The sequence below is a fragment of the Mytilus californianus genome, unplaced genomic scaffold (assembly GCF_021869535.1).
Source record: "Mytilus californianus isolate M0D057914Y unplaced genomic scaffold, xbMytCali1.0.p SCAF_3, whole genome shotgun sequence".
Taxonomy (NCBI): domain Eukaryota; kingdom Metazoa; phylum Mollusca; class Bivalvia; order Mytilida; family Mytilidae; genus Mytilus; species Mytilus californianus.
In genome coordinates, this window is record NW_026262679.1 from 106,548,513 (window position 1) to 106,562,387 (window position 13,875).

The 13,875-nt window shown below is 34.0% G+C and overlaps 1 protein-coding gene across 1 annotated transcript; it reads left to right on the forward strand.

Moving 5' to 3' along the window:
* The first annotated feature begins 282 nt into the window (after nt 1-282).
* Nucleotides 283-12,474, forward strand: LOC127735690 (uncharacterized). The gene is made up of 2 exons (XM_052245953.1): nt 283-416; nt 10,904-12,474. Exons 1-2 carry the CDS (start codon nt 362-364, stop codon nt 12,010-12,012), a joined length of 1,164 nt encoding a protein of 387 aa, XP_052101913.1. The 5' UTR covers nt 283-361; the 3' UTR covers nt 12,013-12,474.
* Nucleotides 12,475-13,875: the final 1,401 nt, after the last annotated feature.

The window sequence follows — 13,875 nt, forward strand, 5'->3', positions numbered from 1 at the left end:
AGCATTATAGTATTCAGAATAAGATGAACAGTCATGAATAAAATTATTATACTCGGGAAATAGCAGTAAGTCGATCTGATCGCATGTAACATTACTCGAAAAAAAGCTGGTCTACACTCGAAAAAGGGTACCGATTCACTCGAAAAAAAACACGATCTCAGCCAGACACTATACATACCGTGATGATCATGATATTTCGTTAACCTGACGGTTGTATTCGTCACCTGTCACAAAAGGTCATTACATCTGTGCAATAAATTATATCAAACAAGATATAAAATGTTCTTTTGTTTAGAGACTATTGGAAAGTATTTGACTGGAACGTCAGCGTTTTAGAACGGGAAGTGTTCGGATAGTAATTATGAAGGAGCTGATTATTTCAATCATTACTTTTCAAATAATTTTCTTTATTGCAGGTAAGAAAGTTTATGAGATCACTGGGTTTTATTATGAGAAAGGACAATCTTATATAAATGATATGTCACGTATACAAAATAGAGAAGACAAAACACACATGATAGATTTTTAAATATTTTCTCTTTCAGTTGTCCTTTTCGATGTCAACCATTTGTGCCCATAAAACTTACCAAATTGGTACCTGTTAGTACATGTATAAATAAGAAGATGTGACATGAGTGCCAATGAGACAACTCTCCTGGATTCTTCGTACCTTGTATGCCGATACCTTATGTTACAAAGTTTCTATGTGTCATATGTTAAATATTTTATTTTGTCCTCAATTTTATTTGAGACTGGACGTAAGAAAACAACTGAAAGTTACTTCTAACAGTCTACAGGGAGATTGATATCTGCAGAATTTATTTGCCAGCCATAAGGTCTTGGAGTCACCCGAGTTTACAGTACGGCAGTGCTTTTTAATTATTACTCCAATGAAATCTGTAGTGAAATCTCCCAATTTCAGTTATTTGAAAACTGTATTAGTTTTACTGAACAATTAAGCGAAGGGGAAGAATTATGCTGTTCCGAATGGCTTATTGATTTCTCTGAGTGTGATGCTTTTCATTTCATGACAATAATTTTGTTAAGAGCATTTATTTATGATATCAACACTATAATGTTTTGTGGTGAGAAAAATTACTCAAACAATCATGAATATCTGTGCACGCCGGTTGATTCTTGATTTGATGACGTATACCAGTCAAAGGTTAAATAGTAGAGAAGCGTCACAGTTATAAGTTACATTTGATCAGGTATCACTATTTGATATTACCGACTTTCGATCCCGGATTATATTTATCAACAGGTTATCTTCATTCTGGTACTCATTCAAGTATGAGCAACCGAAAGAATTAAAAGAAGTAAAATCAAGCTTTCAATCTGCAATTTGGAAAAAAACAACTGTTTTATGTTATCTATACACGACAAAATCATCGGAAAACAAATATTTTCCATCAAAATTTACCGACTTTTCGGTGTCTTCCGTTTTTTGCCAAGACGTTGTCTCTTCGACATGAGTTTTAGATGTTCTCTTGGTCGTATCTTCCGTCTCTTTAGTTATATATGATTTGTTTCCTCCAAAATTTAATTTATTGAAAGAGACAAACAAAAAACCGAATAATTAAAGCTTTTAGCGGAATATTGGACCAGGTTTAGCGAATTTTAATGATTTCGATAACAAAATAACAATATATGAATTAATAATAAGGTATCAGTCATATATGTTCGTGCACTCGAGTCCGTGTAACAACTTTCAACGGTGTAGGATAAAACTGAAAAATGGGAGAGGGGGACAAACTTCTGAAAGTGAAAATAAAAAAGGAAAAATAAATAAATACCTTTTCTGTATTCTATAAATAGTCTAGAAGTAAGTCATGGTCCTTTTTCGTTTTCGTTTTTTTGTGTTCAATATTTTTTTTGCCAAAAAGTTTGATGGGCATTAACATAGTTTGTCCTCCTTGCCCCACTCCCGGCTCCTACACCCTTGACTTTAATGCAGACACTTTATTCCAATGTCTGAAGCCCAACAAACAGCCGAACAGTTGTTTCCAACAATATCGCAAAAAAGTCAATAGATGGCTATGCGTGTTAATCTTATGCGTAGCTGCCCTTCTGACTTTTACCTGGGACATAATACATTGACTATTCCAAGCTTTTACTGAATATCTCCTTATTCATATCAACCGATTGAGAAAAGAGAAAAATGTTCATAACTTCAGGTATATTACAAAAATCAATGCCCATTTATACTGATAATATCAACGAAAAATCAAAGAAATGTTAAAACATGATTTTTAGTTGTAAGGAAAATGGACCAGTAAAAAGATATGGGGTTCACAAGTTCCAATGTATTTAAACTGTTTGGAAATCAAGTAAACATTATAATGATAGTAAACTAAGGTTTGCCTCCTTCCTCCTCCCCTTATTCACATGTTACCACTCCCTCTTTTTGAAAGTTCCCGGAACCACTATTGATTAAGCCAAAATAGGCTTCTGTGAGTTACCTCTTCCGTTAGAACAATTTATTTATTTAACTTAAACAATGTCAATTGCTGTTATAAAAATTTAATAAAGTACATGCATTTAATATTTTATGCATGAGTTTAATCATGGCATGATTAAGAAATTGATGAGGTCTTGCCTTTAAAATTGAAACTATGCAAACTAATCAAAGAACAAAAAAGACAATGCTGAAAATAAGAAAAACAGACACCGCATACTATTTACACAAGGAAGGGTCAAATGAGTATAGAATTATATAGATATAAGAAGATGTGGTATGAGTGCCAATGAGACAACTCTCCATCCAAGTCAAAATTTATAAAAGTAAACCATTATAGGTCAAAGTACGGTTTCAACACGGAGCCTTGGCTCACACCGAACAGCAAGCTATAAAGGGCCCCAAAAATTACTAGTGTAAAACCATTCAAACGGGAAAACCAACGGTCTAATCTATATAAAAAAAACGAGAAACGAGAAACACTTATGAACCACATCAACAAACGACAACAACTGAACATCAGATTCCTGACTCTATTAAACTTATCCAGTCTCGTATTGGGGGAAATCTGTTTTACGTTTTGGTTTTATACACAATCACATGTCATCGGAATGCGAATTTATTGAATGCATTATCCGGCTTTCAGACAGTGTATAACACATTTCACTTTTTCAATTGTCCCTTTCGATCCTCTGTGTCCACATAACCTACTCATTTGATAAACTGGTAAATTTGTCATCATCTTACATGTAAACGTGGCTTAAATGTTCGACACTCAAAGTATGACAGCCGTCTACGTCTACAGGGAGATGGAAATTTGTATGATTTATTCTCCAGTCATCAGATCTAGGGGTCATCCGAGTTAACAGCACGTCACTTTGATTAGTTTTATTTGCCAGTTTATTATTGTTATCAATCTTTGGTGTTTCATTCTTTTTAATCTTAAATTCACCTATTTGAGTCTATAAAAATATGGAAATGGGACAGGGCATGATTTTCATCGGGTGTGAAATCAATAATTAGGAATTATCATACAGCACCTTCAATTCATTATAATTACATTACATGTATGTTTCATTTTAATACGTTATTTTGATTGGCTAACAGCAATCTCGCGTCATTCTAAAATTAACCTTGATTTCAAAATGAAATGTAACATTCATGAAAACACGATCTTTAACAATAAAGTGCACAGGTAAATAAAAGAAAAACTTGATAGAAATTGTGTTTCCTGATCCTAGCAAAAACATGTAATTATAAGTATTGAATGCTTCTTTTAGTAATTTTATAGGGTTGAAAAAAAAACATCGACCGTGCGCACATTTTTAGAATGAAGCGCTTCCGCGCTTCATACAAAATGTACTTCGGTCAACGCTTTTACACCCCAATAAATTTACAAAAGAAGCATTCAATTCTTAAATAACAGCCAAATATAATATAGTTCAACTGGTTTCACAATGATTTTCATCTTTCCAATAAAGAAGGTAACCAGAGCAAATTCTTAATATTGCTTGATTAAGTTTCAAGTGTCTTGTATTGTGAAACAAAACATCTTTTAAAGATGTATACACTGATTGATTAGATGGTGGTTTTTTTATGTTTTTTTATAGAAAATTCCCCATTTGGCGATGTCTAAAGCTGATTGGTCGATTTTCATATTTTTTTAAATCCTTGTGTAGTTATACACTCGCTCTGTAGAACATTTGAGTGCTGTGATATGGTCATTGCCTTCCCTAGTGGTATAATGTTACTTTATGAATGCAAATTATGTTCTATTTTAAGTAGTAGCACTTATAACAGGTGCCTGATTAATTTAACACTAAATAATACCAGATCCATCACCATCATCATCTATTATTACTTTACAAAGTCATTCATAGAAAAAAGAAATGAACCAAATGCAAACCCGTAATGACCTTTTAATATAACATGAATAAATTTAATAAATGTTTGTACATGCTTGAAAAATTAAACAGTCTGTTTTATTCATCTTCATTAGTAACACCGTACAGATTGATTCATTTGTTGTTTTGCTTGATTTATGTCCTATGACAAATATTTCATGCATGTTCAGGACGGACGAGAACAAATTATCTATTAAAACAATTGCCTGCAATGGTTGTCGACATGGGTGAAAGGCGGGAAATTTGGAATGCCACTGGAATTTATTAACTGGGTTTATTTGATAGGGTAATACCACCAAATCATAGTACGTCACATCCGGTTGCATTTGCATAGGAAAATAGGTCGAACAAACTATTCCCTTGAATTTGGCAGTTGTAGGTAAATAATCCTACATTTTATTGCAGTAAATCATTTCTGGGTCATAAACATATATCTTGGGTATTTAAAGCACCATATTTTTTTTATTTGGGGTTTCTTTAGAAGATTTTGGAAACTTGAGGTTACATGGTTACTAAAGCTTGTACACAGGTTAATAAAAGGTGAACATTTGATTGGTAAACTTCCAGTGATGGTTATTTTCTTATATGCAATGAAATGTTATCTGAAATTTTTTCTATAGTACTGGACAGGATAAAACTTTACTCATGCCAAGTATTTCTTTATTTGAAACAAAGATAAATTCTGCACAATTTTTTGAAAAGTGCAAATTTAACAAAGACTAATAGAGGAAAATCAATGGAGGTATTACACCTGATTGGGACAGGCAACAGGCCACTTAAGGACCCTTCGAATAGTTGTCGCGAGGATTCTTTAACATGCAGAGAGAACCGGACGTTGCTACAAATGTATATACGTGCATCCTTCACAGCGAAACGGACACCCAGCTTTGGCAAGGGTTATACTACAGGTCGAACAGTACCGTAACATATTTCATTGGCTATTGAGTTTTCTACCATGCATAAAATCAGGTTCAATAGTCTCAGAATAACTTGAAATTACAGCACAGCACCTTATTCTACCGAGTCGAAAGATAGAAGAGCAAGAGTAACCTAAGTAAGGTTAAACATACTGCAATTTCTTGTTTGAAACAAAATGAAACATGTATCCTCATGACGTACTCAAAGTACCGCCCCTTATTATTTTAAGTCATTAGTAGCGTTAAGAAGCTTGAAGTTCTGTGATGCATCCTTTTTTTTGTTTCAGAGAACAAACTTTGCTTTGGACAAGCATACAATTGCTTACTCTCTCTATCCCCGTTCACATGTACAAATTTGCATATATATAGATATAAGAAGATGTGGTATGAGTGCCAATGAGACAACTCTCCATCCAAGTCAAAATTTATAAAAGTAAACCATTATAGGTCAAAGTACGGTCTTCAACACGGAGCCTTGGCTGACACCGAACAGCAAGCTATAAAGGGCCCAAATAATTACTAGTGTAAAACCATTCAAACGGGAAAACCAACGGGCTTATCTATTTAAAAAACGAGAAACGAGAAACACTTATGAACCACATCAACAAACGAACATCAGATTCCTGACTTAGGACAGGTGCAAACAATTGCAGCGGGTTTAAACGTTTAAATGGTACCAAACCTTCACCCTTATCTGAAACAATATTGTAACATCACAACATAGAAAGACACACTATACAATATCATTTGAAATGGCTTAACTCAATCAAAAGACATATTAACACCAGTGAACATACACTGAACAAATAAATTTGATTTATCATACAATGTAAATACAAAATAAATAAACTAAGGGAAAAATAATTAAAGTAACATGTTATACCGCTGTGAAATGTTAAACAATTTAAGAAAAACAATATGCTTGAACAAAAATATCAGCCATTTGCAATTACTATAAACACAGGTAAATGAAAATAATTTTGTTGTTAGGTATACGTGTACAGTTCAAAATGGAGAAGGGGAATATTTTACAAAATAAATAATTTTGATGTTCATAGTACGAAGAAGTGAAAATTATTAGTGATACCAAACACTTATCAAAGCTGGTATATAGACCAGATATTACCCTGAATAAGTAAACATTAAGTAACAAAAAAGCATTACAATTAGTATCAACAGGTCAAATTAACAAGAAAGTACGATTTGAGAGTACTCGCAGTTACTGACAGCTCAGTTAAAAGCCAGAAACAATTAATACTAAAAAATCATGCATCAGAGAATAAAATCAACTAAAACACATCCCAGGGATTTAGTATTTTAACGCCATGGACAGTCAAAGAAGACATGACTTGTGCAATGCCAAAAATAAATGTATCGACAGGCAGTAGGATAGTTAGGAGTTAACCTCTTTATAAATCAAAATGAACCTGGGTCTGTCTTTATGCATCCCGTTTGAAAAGAATACAAATTTAGTTATGTTTTAATTTGCTGATGACCAAAATATCGATATTAGTGCCAATGTAAACTATATTCAAAGATCTAATTACAACATTGGTAAGATAACCTTTACTAATAAGTTTGTTTAAAGGTTCCATGAGTTTACACGGATCACATAGTGATTTCCACGCTTTAATAAAATTGAGAATGGAAATGGGGAATGTGTCAAAGAGACAACAACCCGACCATAGAGCAGACAACAGCCGAAGGCCACCAATGGGTCTTTAAGTACAATATTACCGTAAAATTTAGGATGTGAAATACCGTTTTTAATCAGTTTTCTACATGTACAGCCAAATTTACAAATCAAATCTTTGTATCTATGAAATAATTTAGTAAAAGTTTTACGTAATTTATGGTAACGAAATCCCTGACTTAATAATTTACCAGTGATGCATTGATTACGTTCGTTAGAATCTATGCCATCACTACACACACGGGCATAACGAGTTGGGATATATAAACACCGTATGATGGAGCCAAAGGAACATCGCCGTCTAAAAAAGGAAAATTAACAATAGGGAATGAAAAGTCGTCTCTTTTGTCGTAATTAAGGATGGAGTTTTCCTTTAGAGATTGAAATGTCCAAATCTAGAAAAGGACAACTACTGCTGTTTATGTTAGATTTAGATAAAGTAAGTTCTTTTGGGTAAATTTCGGTAGTATATTTAGAGAACTCTGGATTATTTAACGAAAAAATATCATCCAGATAACGGAAGATATTGTTGAATGTATCAACCAAATGTAACAATGACGTGTCTTTACTGAGTTTGGTCATAAACTGAGATTCATAGCAATACAGGAATAAATCTGCTATTAAAGGGGCGCAGTTAGTGCCCTTAGGTATACCTACTACTTGTCGATACACTTTATCGCCGATACGTACATATATGTTGTCCAGGAGAAAATTTTTTCAAAAGACCATTTAATTAAATATGAAAACTTTTTCTTGATAAGATTGTGTGGAAGTGTAGTATAGAGAGTAGAAAAATCATAACTGTCAACAGAATTAAAAGGACCGTCAGAAGCATGTATTTTATCTAAAACCTCTAAAGAATTTTTAACACTCCAAAAATAATTAATACCATTATTTTCATAAGCTTTATAACAAAAGTTAATAACAAGTTCTTTGATAGTAGTAAGGGAGGTAGTTAGAAGCACTGATAGATTGGTAGTAGAACACTTACTAGACGCGGAGATGAAACGGAATTTAAATGTTTTTTTGTGCAATTTAGGTAACCAGTACATAGTAGGGTGTTCGGAAGAGGCTTTAAGCTGGGTAGTGCCAGTGATATGCTTGTTTACAATTTGACTCTCTGTGGAGCGTACGGACCTGAAAGTAGAAGAATTTGTAATTTCGTTTTGGAGAACTTCCGTGTAGAATATGCGTCACACCACCACTACATTATTTGCTGCTTTTTCTGCCGGTACGAACACAAACCGCTTTGCGAGTACTTGGAGTTTATTTTTTATTCTAGAAATGGGAATATCATGGACCCTATTACTAATTTCAGAATTGTTTTCAAAATGAGATATACGAATATTAACAGTATTCATAATTCTATTCAAATAACTATCTAAAGATTTTTTATCAGATTTTTCACGTTTACACCAATTTTTACAGTCGACAGACAGAGCGTCTTTAATGACCTGACGACATGTCCTTACAGGAGACCTCAACATCGTCGAAGACCGTGAGGTCAGAACTTTTCTTAAGAAAGGACCGAAATATCGTCCTCCATCTAAAATAGATTGGAAACAGTGTCGTATGCTTATAACAATATAAATGTAGAAATGTATATGGGTGTGAAACGTGCAAAAATTGTAAACTTCTATTTCATTTGGTCTCTGGTGAAGAGTTGTCTCATTGGCAATCATACCACATCTTCTTATTTTCATATTTAACGTTAACTTCTATACGCCATTTGAACCCTGGTGGAGAGTACATCTTACTGGCATTCATACAACATCTTCTTATGTTCATATATGAACGCAAATGCGCGCGTTTTGAGTCAGATTACAATGATGGTAAATTTGCATGACCGAACCACTCACTTGATGCAAAAGTCAAATTTTACACATGTAAATTTACACTGTATTTTGTGCTTATGAACGCAAAATATATGTATATCCAAAGCTACGAAGAAGCGAGGATATTATAGTTATCATAGACCCGATCGACCGTCCTTCTGTTAGTTCATTAAAATGTTGATATGTGTCCTGCGTCCGTCTGTAAGTCATTTTGGTTCCGCAACATAAATCAAATACTTTATATTGAAATGCAAGGTCACCTTACTTCAATGTATGGTCACACATGAAAGAAATATACCTCTGATTTTCAAGTCGCTACGTTTGCGATAATAGTAACTATAAATAGACCGAAATTAGTTTAGCCGGAAAGGAAATTATAACTCTAGAAATTTACAAATAAAAAAAATAGACCTGTAACTGGCCACCTGCAGACCGATATAAGAGTTATTGCAAGAGTGATTTACACAGGAAAATTTTGCTCTCGTGAATTTTACATGAATCTCACGTGTAATTCACGTGAAAAAATTTCACGTGAAATTCACCTCAAACGAGCTTATACATGAAACTCACATGAAGATGTTCAGATCCACATGAATCTCACATGAAAATTCTCACGTGAACAGTAAAAAAAATGGTATTTTTTATTATTTTGATTAAATTTGAAATTTAAATGTTATTTGAATAAGCTTATTTTTCTATAAGCTCGTTTGGGGTGAAATTCACGTGAACTTCACGTAAGATTCACATGAATTTGAATTCACGTTGAATACATGTGAGTGAAATTAGTCTGTGTAACGCGTGGAGAGTGTGGCACTCACTCTACGCGATACCTTGGATTTAACATCCCCACTCCGATCGAACGTGACTGCGTATACATCTCGCACAACTAATCGGACACCCACTTTAGCAAGGGTTTAACTACATCCAGTTAACCCCTGAGGTTCTATTTCGAGGTCTTTGTGTCCGAGCAAGTACATATTTACTAACAGACTAAAATGAGATTCAGAAATCTGGTCTCTAGAGTAAAATGCATAGTCTTAAATGGGATTTGCAGCGAAACATTCAGTGCTGCACATAATTGGATAAATGCTCTTTTAAAATATTGGCTCAAAATGGAAGAAATATTCTTGAATATCATTTCCACTGGAAGAAATATATCAGAATTTGTCCAGTGAAAAAAAGGACATGGAACAGTTGTTAAAACAGGAACATATACCATAGCAGTCTTTATAACAGTTTCCAGAGGAACTTCTATTAGAGAAACACATTTACCGTTGACATACACACCGAATTGAGTGTAGCCTATTTTCAACTGTTACAAGACTGTCCCAAGTTGAACGCCCAAAACAACTTTTACCAGTTTGAGTTTTATCCCGCCACACATACTTTATGTGCTGTCCAAAACCATGAGACTATTATCTATTGTGTTTTGTAGGTTGCTGTCTGCAATAATTTTTCTCATTATATATATGTTTTCAGCATAAATCATAACGTCGGTTTTCACTTTTATAACGTTTCACAAGTTCTCATCCCGGGCCTTTGGGTCCCTTTGGGTCTTATATACAGTAAGAAATCTTTACGAAATTTTTGGAACAAGACACAGACGGATTAAGCCCCTACTTTATGGGTCGACTTTCAAGTTCAATCTTCGAAAAAATATTAATTCTTTTATTGCCTATGTGCATTTAACGTAAATACACCTTTATCATATAAAACACGTGAACCCATTACACATTTGCATTTACATACATAGGCAAATTTATTGTCATCATGTGAACGGGGCTTTTTGTTTATTAACAAACTCAATTATTCAAAAGCAATTCATAGAGAATTATCTTGTATCGCTATGTTGCTGGGTTACTGTCACGAGCATGATATGCTCCACGTCTTCTTTTCTTATCTACATACTGTGGATTCATTTTATTTCGTTTGAATTTTTCTGACTGGTTTGATAACAACAAAATCAATGTATGGCAAGTTTTTATGAAAGATAATTTGTATGTAATAACTTCATATCTTTTTAAACATGAAATCTATATAAATGATTACATTTTATTTCTTTGCTGAAGGTTGATATTCCCTTTTTGTCATTTCAGAAGCCGATAGCCAGAAGTTAAACAGCCTACCGAGGCATTATGAAGAAAAACTACTAAGGAAAATTAAGCTTAGTGCAAGTCCGGAGGAAACAACTATTATTGAAAAATTCAACAACTTGAAGGACTTTTATCCGAATGGTGGGAGAAATCACGTCCTACTGAAACGTAACGCAGTCCAAGCTATGATGGATGCAGATGGTGCTGGGTCGGTGACCCGTCGTCGTAAAACAAAAAGACGACGACGACAACCTCCAGATGGACTGTTGAGGGCAAAAGAACTTCAGGCAAACTATATCAAAACAGACAGTATGAGGGCAGACAGATTACAAGCTGACATGATAAAGGCTGATATGATAAAAGCTCAAGATATCGTGGTGACTGCAAAGAAGCCTAGACGAAAACCAAGATGGAGACCAAGTTTTGGAGAATTTAACTCAGTCGATCCAGTTATTGGAATACAGCGAATCAACTCTCTAACAGATCATCCTAATTTCGATCAAAATTTGACTGACCTTTTTAACAAAAATGAGTTTAATCAGTTCGAACGTTTATCGACTGAGCCAAAGGCAATGTCCCAGAAACCTTCGCTATTCGATTCACTATTTTCTCAACAACAAAATATCGCCGATAATTCACAATTTTCTCAACAACAAAGTATCGCCGATGATTCACAACTATTTCAACAACAAAGTATCGCCGATAATTCACAATTATTTAAACAACAGAATATCGCCGATTTTTCTCCGGACCAGAGGACTAAAATTAAAAATAAACGCAGACTTAGCCAATTTAATACGCCGTCTTCCTTTCAGCAGACAGAAGTATTACCCGAATTTAGCTCTTCACATATTTTGAATAAAATTCCTAAATTAAGCGAATTCATAGCTGACGGTACTCCGTTTGTACAGACACAAAATAATCCAAATTTTAAACAACAGGACACGTTTTTAAGAGGAGCACCGCCGCCGCTTTCTTCATCTGCCTTTGATGAATATACCCACATTGATGCCCAAAATATCGGAAAAGGAGAAAATACTGACCAGACACTTGACAGTACAGTCAAAACATATATGAAAGAATCTAAAGGAACAGGTCCATGGTATTTTTAATTTGACTGGTTACTGACTGAACACTTTTGCATTATGTTTGGATAAACTTACCAGCATTCAACAGTTTTTATTTGTCGCAAACTATAGTTCTGTGAGACATGAATATAGGTTTCCGGAAATTAATTTGACTTTTGCGAATATTCCAGATACACCGTGACCCATTACAAGAGTTCTGTTAACTTAAATGTATTGTTAGCTGCTAAAGTCAAATTAACAACATTAACTAACGTCTTTTTCAATAGACAATGTATGTGATGCATCTAAATTATATTAACAATAATGAGAGGTCTCGGTGAAAAAAGAGGTCTGGGTGATTTTTTGTTGTTGAGAAATCAGCATTTGTAAAAAATAGAATATTTATCGATAAAATTGTCACTTGATTTTTCATATGAAATGCATCAGGAGAAATTGATGTTTAACTGCATGAAAAATATACCAGAAATATCAAGATCTTCAGAATAATTCTATGTGTATTTTTGATTATTTAATACGAGCTAATTTTTAATTATTATTAATCACAAAATGAGTTTAACCCCGCCCTTTTCCAAGTCAGTGATTGATTGATTGAATTGTTGGTGTTTAGCACAATTTGCTAGTTCGTGGATGTCAGTTTTTATTGATGGAGGAAGCCGGAGTTCCCGGAGATAACCCCCGACCTTCGGCAGGAAAACTGACAATTCTAGTCAATTAAGATTAGAGTCGAACGCACCTGCCCGTGCGGGGTTCTAATTTCCAAGTCAATGATATCGTCAGTAGATGTCTTATTCCATAACTGACGTTTTTCGTTTTTTAGAGAATTGGATGTTGATACCACAACTTAGGTTGTTTCTGTTTAATTCATTCACAATTTTTACAAACTCGGAACGATTTTGAGCTTGACATATTATAATTACACCAGTCTATTGTAACACTGTATGTTGCCCTTTAAATGTCTTTTTGGTTATTTTTGTCATTAGGTTACTGTCTCGTTGACCTGTTCCCATCATCTCAATTTAGTCATAGTCAAATACGAAAACAGTATTAAGAAATCAAGAAGTTAGTTGGGATTTTTTAAATGCATATCCAAGGAAAAAGTCAGAGGAGTAACACAATGTTAAGGAAAGGTTGAAAACGTGAGCAGCAGACATCTATCGTTTTGATTGAATATTGATAATTTTAGTGAACATATAGATAAATCATTTCTTGCTTCTCAAACATTTATTTTTACAAAACATGGCTGTCTTAACTCCATTTAATCAAAAACTTGCAATTGTGTTTTAAACACGGTGTAGAATGTGAAGACAATTTATTAAGTGGCGACTAAATAGGTGACAGTTGTGATCTGTACTTTGTGTCTTTTGGATTTGTTTTATGCTATGTACTCTTCTTATTCAATATAAAAAAAAAGAGATTGGTAAGATTGCCAATGAGACAACTATCCATCAGAGTTCAAATGACGTGGAAGTAATATATTAGGTCACTGTACGTCATTTAACAATGTGAAAAACCCATACCGTATATTCAGGCAGCAATAACAGACATCGCCAAGAAAAATGTGAAGCAATTCAAACGAGAACACTAGCGGCCTAAACATAACAATTCAGTTTATGAAAAAGATACATGATCATAAAGATAGGCACATAAAGAATGTTATGTTGTTAAACATGTTTGTGAGCGCCTAACCCGGGACACTGGCGTAACAGCACAACATATGAACAAACTGTAAAAATCAGTTGCAAATGACTCGACTCAATAGATCGGCACATAGCACAAAAAAAACAACTTACATAAAAAACAATTGATACAAATCACCGATAATCGCAGCTTCGGGAAGCTAGTTCAAAGCCATGCAATTACAGCTAATAAATAAATCAGGTTCTCCCA

What these genes read in the sequence shown, in the direction of transcription:
- LOC127735690 (XM_052245953.1), top strand. Translation starts at nt 362, where the DNA reads ATGAAGGAGCTGATTATTTCAATCATTACTTTTCAAATAATTTTCTTT. An exon ending in AATAATTTTCTTTATTGCAG is followed by an intron (nt 417 to 10,903) that starts GTAAGAAAGTTT and finishes TTGTCATTTCAG; the next exon opens with AAGCCGATAGCCAGAAGTTA.